General features: G+C 44.6%; 2 protein-coding genes across 7 annotated transcripts in view; one reads left to right on the plus strand and one right to left on the minus strand.

The window, feature by feature from the left end:
* Positions 1-14,222, plus strand: part of TRIM24 (tripartite motif containing 24) — a 138,121-nt gene that overhangs the window by 94,386 nt on the left and 29,513 nt on the right. For 5 of the 6 annotated variants that reach the window (XR_012156085.1, XM_073322713.1, XM_073322728.1 and 2 more), the window contains 3 exons: positions 6,356-6,621; positions 10,713-10,880; positions 12,785-12,964. Coding sequence is in view for 5 of the 6 variants with exons in the window: in XM_073322713.1 (XP_073178814.1) it covers positions 6,356-6,621; positions 10,713-10,880; positions 12,785-12,964 (614 nt within the window). In the remaining variant the exon portion in view is untranslated. The remainder of the gene's footprint in view (positions 1-6,355; positions 6,622-10,712; positions 10,881-12,784; positions 12,965-14,222) is intronic. The other variant, XM_073322719.1, reaches the window with a different exon arrangement.
* The window catches only part of SVOPL (SVOP like), a 72,765-nt gene continuing 65,582 nt past the window's right edge, over positions 7,040-14,222 (minus strand). The window contains exon 17 of the transcript XR_012156088.1: positions 7,040-7,060. The gene's annotated coding sequence lies outside the window, so the exon portion shown is untranslated. The remainder of the gene's footprint in view (positions 7,061-14,222) is intronic.

Genomic DNA, 14,222 nt, shown 5'->3' on the forward strand with positions numbered 1-14,222 from the left:
CTCCCCTCCAGAGGCAGCACAGAAATGAGTGTGGTACACCCTTACTTCTGTGTTGCAGCAGCCCGGAAGCTGGGCTCCTGACTTGTCTCTCTTCCCACCCCCCAACCTCCAAGCTCGGGGCTTCCTCCCACAGCTGCTCCTGCCAGGCTAGGGGCTTCTGCTCTTGGAGGCTGCAGCCAGGGCAGCCTGGGGTCTGGGCTTCTGCCCCCCATCTCGTGATTCCTTCCGCAGCTCAGGCCATTCTCCCCCGACGGTTCCTGGGGCTGCGGGATTCCGCTCCTGCTGGCTGCAGCCGGGGCAGCCCGGGCTCGGGATTTCCATCCCCCAGGGCTACTACTGGGGTTCAGGGTGACCCGGTCGGGGCTTCTGCCCTGGAGCTTCTTCTGGGGCACCCATTTTTTTCACGGTGGGTTCTCAAATTGACTTGGAGCCCGCTGCCTTAATCTGTCTTAATCTGCCTTAACCTGCTGGGGTGCTCCTAGCAGCATGGGGGAGAGCCTATTCACTTCAGAGAACCTCTTCTTAACTGCAGGAAGCTCGGAGGCTGCTGTCTTGGCAGCACAGAAGTGAGGGTGGCAATTTTGGGATCTCTCCCCCCCCACCCCCGCACAATAATTTTGCAAACCCCTTACAATACCATTTTGGGCCAAGACCCCCACGGTTACAACACCCTGAAATTTCAGATGTAAACATCTGAAATTGTGAAATTGACCAATTTTAAGACCCTCTGGCCATGAAATTGACAAGAATGGACTGTGAATTTGGTAGGGCCATAATTTTAACAAAAAGGTGGGGAAATGTTGTCATAAGAGTGCTGTCATGACAAGATCCTTTCTCACAGGTACTGGATAACTACTCGATTTGTTTTCAAGTGATTGCATATGTCCATTCCACTTCAGGTATGTGGGCGCCCAGTGCACTAGCATCTGGGATTTTTCCCTTAGTGGTACCTGTTGGGGTGGTGAATGCACTTTCTGTTGTCTCATCCTGCTGTGCAATGATGTGAAGGGCAGAGCTGTCCCTTACTCTCTCAGTTCCTTCTTAGTGCTGTGACGGTTGTCGGATCACTTTATCTTGTTGCTGCAAGTGTTTCCCTTTTTCAGTCTTGTATATAGTGGGTACTTATTTAATGGTTTGCCTTAGCAGAATTTTTTGCTATTAAGTTTCCTTGTCCTGGGATACTTATTAATATGCTCTTCGGTTCCGACCGCTGGGGAATTGCCTCGGTCGTTGGACTTCAGCCTTTCGATGAATGCAAGAAATCAGTGCCAGGCATTGACTCTCTCACTCCAGGTGCCGCACATCAGAGACTGGTGCCGAATCTGCAGGGACTTTAAGCCCGGAATTAAGAAGTACAGGGCGATCAGACTAAAGCACCTTATGGAGGCAGCCCTCCACCCACCTTGGGAGTGTCCCCATTCAGAGCATGCACCAAGCGAGTCTCCTTCAGTTAGGAGCGGTTGCCTGTCTTAGAGTCTCAACGCAGATCTTCTCTGGTACTGAAGAGGAGGCACCATAAGCTGGCATCGAGGAACTCAGCGCCCAGGAGATTAAGGTCTCTGGCACTGAAGTCCAGCAAACAAGCTGGGAAGGAGGTTAGAGGGGCAAATAGCACATCAGTCAGGGTCGTTGACTGGTGCTGATTGTAGCCTTGTTGAGACTGACATCTAAGGTGACACCATCTTTGACTCAGCAGTATCAAGAGACTGTCCCAGTGCCAACAATACCTCAGGTATATGCTGTGGCACATGATCTGCTGAGTCTCTTGGTACCAGTGTCACCGGCAGTTTAGGAAACATCTCAACAGAACCTTCTAAAAAGTGTGACTTCCTTCCTAGACATACACGTGGAAGTAGTTCAGGAGAGCTCATACAGATTGGTTGCTATCATGGGATCTGTGGGGCCTTCTGAAGTGGCAGTTTGCATAAACGAGGCTATTCTGGAGTTCACTAAAGTGTTGTGACAAACTCCATCTTCCATGCCTCCTACAGCTAAAAGGATGGAGCAGAGGGATTATGTGCCCTCATAGGGGTTTGTGCATTTTTATGTCTCTCCATCTCTGGAATCTTTGCTGGCTTCAGTTTCTAATGAGAGCGCGCACCAAGGTCAGTAGGCATCTACTTGAAAATGAAAAGTTGCAAAAGGGCTTGATCGTTTTATGGAAAAAATATATTTGACAGCAGGATAACGCCTCCAGATTGCTAATCAGCATGTATTGCTGGGATGTTATAACTTCTCCTTCTGGGACAATATTTTAAAATTCATGGACAAGTTGCAGGGTGAGAGCAGGCAAGAGTTTCTCACTATGGTTAGTGAGGGAAAGATGATAGCCAAGACCTCGCTTCAGGCTGCATTGGATGCAGCGGATTTTGATGACAGAGCCAGGGCATCGGCTGTTACGATGAGTACGTGTTTGTGGCTCCAGGCATCAGGTCCTCGTCAAAAGGGCCAAAAAAACCATTCACGATCTCCCCTTTGAGGAACTATAACTATTTGCATAACAGATCGATGACAGGCTTCATAGCCTGAAACAGACTCTTGGGCTATGCACAGGTCTTTGGATATTTACACTCTTCTACCAAAGAAGCAGTGGTTCTGTCCACAGTAGCCTTATCATTACGCTTTCTGTATACCTCACCATCAGGGCCTGGCTTACAAAGAAAGGGAGAAGTTACAGGAGAATACCTCCGCCTTCTCTTTTTTGGGGTCTGCTATAGATTCGTCCAGACAGCATAAGAATACCATGCAGTCAGTTTGACGTTCTGGTTGAGGACAGCTTACCAGTTTACCAGCTTCTCCTATCCCTGTTTTCTTCCAACAGACTATCCCACTTCCTAAGTGCTTGGACCCATATCTCTACAGATAAATGGGTTTTACGCATGATGGAATTGTGATACACTCTTCAGTTTATTGCTGCCGCCCCACCACCTCTGTCCCCCATCCCTTTTCAGGGACCACTCTCACAAAGGTCATCTTTCAGAGGTACAGTCTCTCCTCCTGTTGGGAGCCATAGAAGAATTTCCTCTTCTTCAGAGAGGTAAAGGGGTTTTATTCTCGCCACTTCCTAATCCGAAAAGCAAAAGGAGGTCTCAGAACTATACTAGACATGCCGGAGCTCAATATTTATCTAAAGAAAATAAAGTTTTCCGTGGTCACTCTGGCTTCCGTTATGCCCTTCCTGGATCCTGGCAACTGATATGCTGCGCTCACCTTAAAAGGACACACATTTCCATGTCCCAATAAATCAAAGCCACAATAAATTCCTCAGATTTACGGTTAGCCAATCCCACTGTGAGGCTACATGTCAGGACTGCAAACTGTCTGTCTGTGACCCCACGCGTTTTTACAAAGTGGATGGCAGTGGTGGCAGCGTTTCTGAGGAAATCAGAAGTTTAAGTGTTTCTATACCTGGATGAGTGGTGGGTGAAAGGCCACACCAAGAGCTAGGTAATATCTAGCATGACCATGATCCAAACCACCTTCAGCACAGTAGGATTACTGATCAAAGAGGAAAAGATAGTCCTCTCACCTGTTCAGAGGATAGAGTTTATAGGAACAGTGTTAGATTCTATGGAAAACAGGGTGTTCCTCATGCAAACAAGATTCCAGACCATGCTGGCCGTTTTGTTAGACGTGGAGGCTTATCCTACCACAACAGTTCAGAATTGCCTCAGCCTTCTGGGGCATACGGCCTCATGTATTTACATGGTTCAGTTGGCCAGGCTTCATCTCAGAAAGCTGCAGAGCTGTCTGAGCTTGATGTACTCTCCAATTCGTCATCCAGTGAGCATGGTGGTTTGAATGACCACATGGATCTTAGCCTCTTTGGACTGATGGATAGACTCATCCTGTGTGTGTGTGTGCGTGCGCTTATTCCTTTTGTTCCCCCACAACCTACTTTGCCTTTGGTTATGGACACTTCCGCCCTAGGTTGTGACAGTCCATTTGGGTTCTCTGAAGACTCAAGGGCTATGGCCTAGCCAGGATTAGTTCACTTCATAAATATAAAAGTTGAGCCGTTCATCTAGCTTACCACATCCAGATGGTGTTTAAAAATCAAACTGGACCATGCTCGAGTGAAACTCACAGCATTGATGTGGCCTGCTCAGTCTTGGTTTTTCCACTCTGCTGAGCATCTCAAGCAGGTCTCCATTGACACTATCAGCAGACCTAGATTTGATTTCACCAGGCCATGGTTGTTGCATCCTTCATCCCAATGTGGAAATCCTTCACCTTACAGCCTGGATGCTCCCTGGTTAACCCCTCAAGAGGAGATCTGTTCAAAGGAAGTACAAAACATCCTCTTGAATAGTAGAAAGCCTTCTACTAAGTAGGCTTATCTATTGAAATGCAAGAGATTCTCCATTTGGTCTCAGCAAAAAGGGGTTTCCCCTGTCCGGGCTCCAATACAACATACACCAGACTGTTATATCTAAAACAGCAAGGTCTTGCTGTTAGCTGCTAGGTGAACCCTAACGGAACTATCTTGGCTTTCCGCCATCTTACTGGTAATCACTCTTTTCTCTAACCTCATGTCAGTCAGGCTTTCAAAGAGTCTGGAAAGGTTATATACCCAAGGTAAGGATTCTGTTCCTCCTTGGGACTTAAACCTAGTGTTAGCAAAACTAATGGGTCCTCCCTTTGAACCTCTGGCTACCTGTTTGTTGCTCCATCTCTCAGTGAAGGTCGCCTTTTTGGTGGTACTTACCTCATTGAGGTAACTGGCGAGTAGGTGAACTGAGAGTTCTAGTATTTGATCCACTGCATACAGTCCTCTACAAGGAGAAGATAGACCTATGCTCTCATCCGAAGTGGTTTCTCTCATCCATATCGGTCACTTAGCAGCTTACCAACTTTCTTTCCTAAGCTTCATGCTAAGGATGAGGAGAGGCTCTACCTATTGGATGTTAGGAGAGTATTCGCATTCTGCTTGGACAGAACTAAATTGTTTAGGTTGTCCTCACAGCTGTTTGTGGCAGTCATGGGTCTTCTAGTCTCATTTCAGAATCTTGTCATGGATTTCCTCCTGTATACATTTGTGGGGTGTCCTGGCCAATGTAACTCTGCCAGATAGGGTGCTGGCACGTTCAACGAGATCCCATGTGGCCTCTGCAGCATTTCTATCTCACATGCCTATACTGGACAATTATAGCGCTGCAGCTTGGTCATCAATACATACTTCTGCTTCTCGTTACGCCATCTCCCAACAGTCTAGAGATGATGCCAGATTTGGACGTGTCCTACAATAATTCAAGTAGACTCCAGTGCATCTCCAGATTGAACTGCTTGTCACCTGAAGTGGAATAGACACATGTAATCACCCGAAGAAAACAGTTATTAACCTGTTCTGTAATTGTTCGAGATTTGTTGGACATGTCCATTCCGTGACTCAGGGGTCAACAGAACAGTGACTCCACCCTTTATATCGTCGCGCAGCTAATGCACTGGACACCCATCCACCCAAAGTGGAATGGATGTGTGCAACACATTTTGAAGAACAGTCATTACAGAACAAGTTAATAACTGTTTATTGTCTTTGGGAAAGAGATCACAAAAGAGGTGTATCTGTATTTTTCCTTGGGGGGTGAACCCTCCAGCCATGTGAGTAATGTGTGTGTGAATAAGTATAAAAGAAGCTGTTTTTCTTTATTTCCAGGTAACCTTTCTTTCCTTCCTTCTGATATGCCTTTGAATTGTTGGGTTCTGCTCCCTTGAAGTCTGAGATACTGAAATGGGAACAGGAATTCCATGTGGGAGCCTGTGTGTTTCAGGCTATTAGAATGGTTTCATGAATAATAATTTAGCACTGGCCCCTTTTGGTATGTCTCCATGGTTTATTACACAGTTTCAGAAGTTGAAGCCACCAGGGGTTAAAGCTTCAGAGTCAAGGTTGATCGGGAACTTTTTTTCCCCATAGACCATGTCTTGTAAGAGTTCTTGTATATTGAAGAATCTCAGGTCTGAAGTTGTGTTAGCTGGAATACTAGCTAGACTCTTTACTGGCAGTGTGATAATATCTGAAGGCTAACTGGGTGTTACTAAACAACTTAGCGATTGGGTGCTGTTTAGAATATATCTAAGAAAATGAAATAACAGCATTATCAAGTGTCTCATTTCAAGTTAAATAACCCATAGTTTTCAGTGTAATGGAAGGGCCCTCATTGTTATCGATGGCACAGTAATGCACACAGTTCTGCAGCCACTGACACAGATTTTGGAAAGAATTGTTTACCCATCCTTTAAACTGCAATTAGGAATGGTGACCTGATGGCATAAAAAGAGGGAAATTATGAGAACCTGCGTATCTCCCAAGTGTAAGGTGAACATTAAAACATATGTTTTTATTTTTTACCAGGTTCTCTGGTAATTGAAGATAAAGAAACCCCACTACACATGCCCAAGAGCCCTGTGATGGAACCAAATTTACAGCCACAAAGTGGCTTACCTTCAAACCAACTGTCTAAGTTCCCAACACAGATCAGTTTAGCTCAACTACGACTCCAGCACATGCAGCAGCAGGTGATGGCTCAGAGGCAGCAGGCTCAACGCAGGGTAGGCCCAATGGGTCTACCGAACCCAAGAATTCCAGGGCCCATGCAGCACACTCCTACTTCTCATCAGGTAAACTATCATTGTTCCAGAGAGAAGACATGTCTGATCGTACTTGTTCTAATAGAATGATAACGGTGACTTATAGTGACATTTCATTGGCGCAGCAGTCTTTAGCACATATAGTTATAAGGAAGCCCATATTGTATGTATTTACAGCATTTTTTTCAAGATCTCAATGCCCATATCTCTAGAACTTCCAGATAATCTCTAAGCATTGTAAAGAACTCTTATTCTTTGAGTGATGGTCCCTGTTGTATTCCACTGTGGATTACACATGCTCCTGGACCAAGAGAATTTGAAAGCAGTGTCCATTGGTCTGCACATGCACCTGGCTCACCTTGTCTCTCCAAGGGGATAAAGGATGGGGCGGCCAGCTGCCTCTCAAGTTCCTTCTCACCGCTGCGTGGTCCGAACAGAACCTTTAAGTTTCCACAGCTTCGGCTTAGTTCTACAAAATAAAAATCATCAGTTTGTAAATAGTGTTAACAGTTTTAATAGTTTTTACTGTTTAGCATTAAATTAGTCTAAAAACCCTGGGACACCGTTATGCCCAGGACTCCAGGCTTCAAACTCTGTGCTTCCTGCCATGATCCTTCTCAGTCAGCGGCAACCACCAGTGCTGCCTATACTGCCTTGGGGCAGCTCACTGCACCTCGCTGCGATGTATCGGCTGATCATTCCTCAGCCGTATCCAAGGAGGACAGGAACTTTAACTCCGCAAATACCTCATGGAGAAGGCCATGACTATCAGACCCAGACTAGGGAACTCCCCTCGTACGAAAGCCTGACTCAGCAAGGAGTGCACCTCCTGTTGCAAAGTCTGACTCTGCTTTGGGAGAATCTACCCTAATGGACCCCATGGCGGGATCTTGTCAGGAAGCTAGGAAGCACATTCATAAGCATGAGACTAAGTCTTCCTCTAAGTCCACTTCAAAGAAGTCTGACTTGGCTGTAAACAAGCCCACTAACTTGGCCTATGAGGATTTAGGGTGTATTAAGTCCCAGTGGCACAACAAGAAAGCCCATAAGCATTGGGCTCCATCTGTACCAGACTGCGTTCCGTTGGTACTGTCATCCCTAGCATGTCCCAAAACCTGGGATCCTTTGGCACCGACGAATTCTGATCACTGCCAACTTCAGATACCACCCTTCTCACCATTTCCAATGGCCTGAACAAGCAGAACTCCTCTCACACTGGGGAGATATGAATCTGTTGCCACCTCAAGGACGTTTTCGCTCTCCCAGATCTGGAATCCCCTCCTCCACCAGGCTCTTCCACTTCCAGGGAGATATTGCCTCTGGGAGAATCAACTGCTGGAAGGAACTTATTACCCCTCCCATATGCAGAATACATCTCCCCTCCAACAGCATCAGCAATACTGCCACTGGAACCAGAATCAGCCTTCTCCCTGGGAGATGCTAAACCCTCTGATGAGCTGCTTTTCCCTGACCCTGTGTGTCCTCCACCACCTAAAAGACCCATATTGGTTTGGGTCCAACATCCGCCTAAACTCACTCTGAGCTGCTGGTACCTCATGCCATGGGGGCCCCATGACCACTTATCTATCCCTCCTACTGGCTGTATTGGGGGCCTTTGGACAGTATCCATTTGCAGAGTTGATCTGATTTGCTAGGGAGCCATCCCTTGCCTCCCATCTAAGGAGACAGTCAGATCTGCACCTTCATCCATCCATCGGAGGAGGAGGAACATTATGCTCCAGATCCAGCAGTTCTGCCAGAACCAGCAAGACTGCCATTGTCATTTCGAGACAAAAAGGTGACTTCTGTATCCCCTTCCCTTACCCAACAACAGTGACTTTGGGCAATTCCAGGACTTTCTCCTCAGAGTTGCTGGAGAGCTTCAAATTCCTTTTGAGGGGATCCAAGACTCCTAGGACAAACTCTTAAATATCCTGCACACTTTTGGGCCCAACAGAATAGCTCTCCCTGTTAAGGAGATCATTTTGAGATCCAGTTGAGATTTTTTGAACTAGAAATACAGATTTTAAAAAGGAAATTTTTTTTCCTTTGGAGCTGCTGGAAAAGCAGCTTGTTTTCTCTCTGCTTTGGAGCCAGAGCTGAGACAAAAGGGGATTATCTTTGTGAATTGCAGGTTTTCTTTGCCTGGAGGCAGGGTACTTAATTCCTGCAGGGAAATTCAGTCTTCCAACCCAGAGGTTTTTTTTTTTCCCCCTAAAAGTAAATAGGGAGGGGGGTGTTCTACCCATTTGCCTGGAGACAAAAGTGTCAAGGTTCCTCCCCCACTCTGAACTCTAGGGTACAGATGTGGGGACCTGCATGAAAAACCTCCTAAGCTTATCTTTACCAGCTTAGGTCAAAACTTCCCCAAGCTACAAAATATTCCACCCTTTGTCCTTGGATTGGCCGCTACCACCACCAAACTAATACTGGTTACTGGGGAAGAGCTGTTTGGACGCGTCTTTCCCCCCAAAATACTTCCTAAAACCTTGCACCCCACTTCCTGGACAAGGTTTGGTAAAAAGCCTCACCAATTTGCCTAGGTGACTACAGACCCAGACCCTTGGATCTTAAGAACACTGAACAATCCTCCCAACACTTGCACCCCCCCCTTTTCTGGGAAATGTTGGATAAAAAGCCTCACCAATTTGCATAGGTGACCACAGACCCAAACCCTTGGATCTGAGAACAATGAAAAAGCATTCAGTTTTCTTACAAGAAGGCTTTTAATAAAAATAGAAGTAAATAGAAATAAAGAAATCCCCGCTGTAAAATCAGGATGGTAGAGACCTTACAGGGTAATTAGATTCAAAACATAGAGAACCCCTCTAGGCAAAACCTTAAGTTACAAAAAAGATACAAAGACAGAAATAGTTATTCTATTCAGCACAGTTCTTTTCTCAGCCATTTAAAGAAATCATAATCTAACACGTACCTAGCTAGATTACTTACTAAAAGTTCTAAGACTCCATTCCGGTCTATCCCCGACAAAGACAGACTATAGACAGACCCACAGACCCTTTGTTTCTCTCCCTCCTCCCAGCTTTTGAAAGTATCTTGTCCCCTCATTGGTCATTTTGGTCAGGTGCCAGCGAGGTTACCTTTAGCTTCTTAACCCTTTACAGGTGAGAGGAGCTTTCCCCCGGCCAGGAGGGATTTCAAAGGGATTTACCCTTCCCTTTAAGATTGTTTTGTCGCTATAGAAAAAAAGAGTCAGAGGGCATGTCCTCTCCACCCAAAGAATCTTCAGATAGATTTCTGGCTGCATCCTACTCTCCGCTTTCTAACCTTGTTGCACCAGAGCACAAGCAACAACTATGGCATCTCTTCAAGAGGGACCCTTCTTAGACATCTATAAAGCAACCACATGGGGCTCCGTTCACACATTTGCAAGACAGCATGCACCGGTGCAGGACTCTTCTGCCGATACCTCCTTTGGGATGGTGGTACTCTGATCAGCCCTACTGTCTACATCGTCAAACCCTCCTCCTGCTTAGGTACTGCTTGTCAATCACCCACAGTGGAATGGAACAGGGACCATCACTCCAAGAAGAGGAGGAGGTTACTTAAAGAACTGGAGGTTCTTTTGGATGCATGGTCCTTACCTGTATCTCACTATCCGTCCTCCTTCCGCTCTGCTTTGGATCTTATCTGATTTGTGGTAGAGAAGGAACTGGAGAGGCAATCGGTTTGCCCCACTCTTTATCCCTTTGGTCAGAAGCACAAAGTGAGCCTGGACACCCATGCAGACCAATGGACACTGCTTTCAAATTCTCCGGGTGCAGACACTGTGGTGCCCAGGTGTAACCCACAGTGGAATACAGAAGAACCGCCAGTTAGAGGTAAGTAACCTCCTCTTTTCATATTATTACACAATTTGCCTCCGTGATTAGTTCAGATAGAATAATTAATTGTAACTTGTTATATTTTACTCTTATCTTAATTGTCAAGATGCATCAATGCTGAGATCTGATTTCATCTTACATTTGAGTGAATGGTTCAGTACTATGTATGTCATGTATTTTAAAAGTTTAAATAGGAAGTTGAGGGAAGAGTTTTTTCTGGAGTGTTTGGTGTTAGTCCTCAGACAGCTAACTGAGGGGATTGTCTGTCTCTTCCAGCAGCCACCTCCACGCTTGATTAACTTTCAGAATCACAATCCCAACTCTAATGGGTCAATTCTTCCTGCTCAACAAATGAGGTGTCCCCAGAACCAGAATGTACCAAGACTAACAATAAAGCCCAACCCATTGCAGATGGCGTTCTTGGCACAACAAGCTATTAAACAGGTAAACTTTCTCCACTCACCCACCCAAAAATAAAAATTGAATACTGTAAACATTCATTTTATAACTTACATTCCTTACTTTTCTGGGATGGATTTACAGCGAATATACTACTGTCTAGTCCAGTGATTCTCAACCTATTTACCATTGTGGGCTGCATATGCAGCTTTCTCTGTATTATGTGGGCAGCATCCACACTATATATATAGTCTCTGAGCCATACAACTACGTGGTGATTGGGCCGCAAGCGGCCCACAGGTTGAGAGCCACTAGTCTAGTTCATGACAAGATACCTAATGATTTTGAAATGAGTTAATTGTCAAGTACAGTCCATTCCAACTACTTTGACTAGAGGAAGAGTTAGACTTTGTCTACATAACATGTTACTTCGGTATAACTTATGTCATTTAGGGGTGTGAATGAACCATACCCCTGAGCCATTAAGTTGTACTGACCTAAGCACTGGTGTAGACAGTACTATCTTTCTCGTTGGCATAGCTACCGCCTCTCACAGAGGCAGGAGTTACTAAGCCAATGGGAGAGTTCTCTCCTGTCTGCTTAGAGCAGTGGTGGGCAACCTGCGGCCCATCAGAGTAATCCATTGGTGGGCCGTGAGACAGTTTGTTTATGCTGATTGTCTGCAGGCACGGCTGCCTGCAGCTCTCAGTGGCTGCAATTCGCCTTTCCCAACCAATGGGAGCTGCAGGAAATGGCGTAGGCCATAGGGATGTGCTGGCCGCTGCTTCCCTCACGGGCCGCAGGTTGCCCTCCGCTTGCTTAGAGCATCATCACCCCAAGCGCTACAGCAGCGCAGCTACATCAGTACAGCTGTGCTCCAGTAAGTGCTATTGTGTAGATGTAGCCTGAGTGAATTATGGTTTAAATGTTTGCTTTAATTTATTGCTATGTTTATTTTGTATCTATCACTGACTTCTGGGCAGCCTGCAAAACTTAACACAAACACAAGTTCTGTTCACTGCAGTCTATGACAAACAGAGTAGAAAATCCCGCCCTCTAATTTCCCCCGCTGGCTACTGCATCAGTAAACAGACAAAAGCCTGCTTAAAAAGCTCTAGCTACCACTAGGCTCTGGAGCTTGCCACGCCTGGACTCTTACAGATGAAGAGAGGAAAGAAATTCCACAGTTGTGGACCTTCTGCTGCAAGTGATCAATCCCCAGCTGATCAGCAGTTATCTGGGGATAAGAGTGAATACTTCAGCTACTTTCTAGCTGCTCAATGAGGCAAATACCAATGAACCAACACACCATTTAAGGCTGATCATACACTTAAAAAGAGCAGAGTATCTTGCCACCATAGGAAGGAATGAAACACTGATCTGTGACCTAAGAAATGGAATAATAGTGCCATGGCTATCACAGTCATGTGAGCTGAATCAAAGAGAAGATCAAGATTGCTTCACAAGTCCTTCTTAAATCATTTAAAAAAAAACAACCAAACACCTTAACATCGTTCCACTGTCCACTTAAATAACAGTACCTAGTTTACAGTACTAAAAATACAGGAGCAGCTTTTCACCTTCAGCCCATTGTCGGTAGTGCATTTATTCCACTAAAACTATTCTGTCCCTCTGCAACATTGTGCATGTTCTCACGTGTAAATACTAATGCATGTTATCAGCAGGAAATAAATTTTAAGTTTTAAAAATCTCATACATTTGTCCTACCTCTTATTTCTCTTTTTTCCCATTTCTAGTGAGTCATGATTTGAGGCTACAAAGCAAATATGAATTTCAGTTCTAACTTCAACTCATTCTGCTTTTGTGTTGCTGCTTGCTTAGTTCAAACATGTTAGTGTCAGTGTATGTAATAGATGTCTTCTACCACGCAAAGAACAATGATGAATTCTGGTTGTTGTTTTTTGTTTTTTTGTTTTGTTTTTTTTTAGTGGCAGATAAGCAGTGGACAAGCATCAGCTGCTCCGTCAACTGCAAGCAGCACTACATCCACCCCTTCCAGTCCCACTGTTACTAGTGCTGCAGGGTATGATGGGAAGACATTTGGTCCACCCATGATAGATCTGAGTTCTCCAGTCGGTAGTTCCTATACCCTACCTTCTCTTCCTGATGTAAGAGTAACACACAAGCAATGGTTTATAGCTTTTATTTTAAAGTGAATTGTTTGCAAAAGGTGATCAGTGGAAAGGTCTTTGACACTGAAATTCTTTCTCTGCCTACCAAACTGGTACAATATAGAAAGCAACAGTTCAATTTTCCTACATGGTCCTGGAGACAGTGCTCCTGCACTGTTCTGGAGGCACTGCCTTTAAGGGATTTAGAACTGGCAGGAAGAGTAAGAATGAAAAACGCAATTGTACTCTTTTTATGTAGACACCTACTAGCCTTCATCTGTCAAATTCTTCAGTTGCTGCTAATAAAAAATGAGTTTCCTCAGCTTTGGTCATCAGTACCCAGAACATGTAATAGTACATGCTATAAATCTAGGGTCTCAGTACTATATTACTGAGGTTTCTATATAATTGAAAGTCTGTCCCATGTAGATATTAATATACAGTGCTAGGCTGAAATAATTTTTCTTCATCAGCGCATTCAGTATTTTTTTTTCATATGGGTGGGAATGGGTGTTAGGAGCTCATCTCCCACAATTTGTGTGTGGTAGGAGGGGAAGCAGTGTCATAATCTTGCTGTGTTTTATCTAATAGACTTTGAACTGGAATACAGCAAGAGTCTCTTCAGATTACTACATCTTTATCAGAGGGCCAAATTAGATATTTTGAACTTTAAGCGATCTACTTCATTGTGTCAGAAACAAGAAAAGTGCACTTTAACAGGTCTCAACAGTTTATGAATAACTGAAATTTCATATCATTTCAGCGGTAATTTGCTATTCATCCCTGTTTCTTCCTCCTGTCTCCTGGTCCTTCTGAGTTGCTCTCGGATCTTGGATAACCTTTTTATCTTTTATTTTTTTAATTGAAAACATTGGCAGAGGCATTGTGATAGGACAATGTAATGAGAACTGGATACCCCACCATTTAAAATTGTTTTAAGATACTTAGTTAACACACTCAAAACACATCACACTCTGCAATCATAAACATGTAATTTGAATCCATGACAAGTACTTTAACATTGTTCTTCATGTACAAGACTATCAGCAGCTCTGTTTCACTTGTGTATCATTGAATACATGCTATTGGATACCTCACCATATTAGTAGTGATTAAGAACAATGTAATGTGCTTTTTGGAACACTTCACAGTAGTCATATCATCACACTAATCTATAGTGTCAAAGGTCAGTGCAGCCTCTACAGGTGGATTTGCAAGGTGCAGCTTGCCATGTGAATGCTTTAGAAAAGTATGA

This window comes from Lepidochelys kempii, chromosome 1 (assembly GCF_965140265.1).
Source record: "Lepidochelys kempii isolate rLepKem1 chromosome 1, rLepKem1.hap2, whole genome shotgun sequence".
Lineage (NCBI taxonomy): Eukaryota > Metazoa > Chordata > Testudines > Cheloniidae > Lepidochelys > Lepidochelys kempii.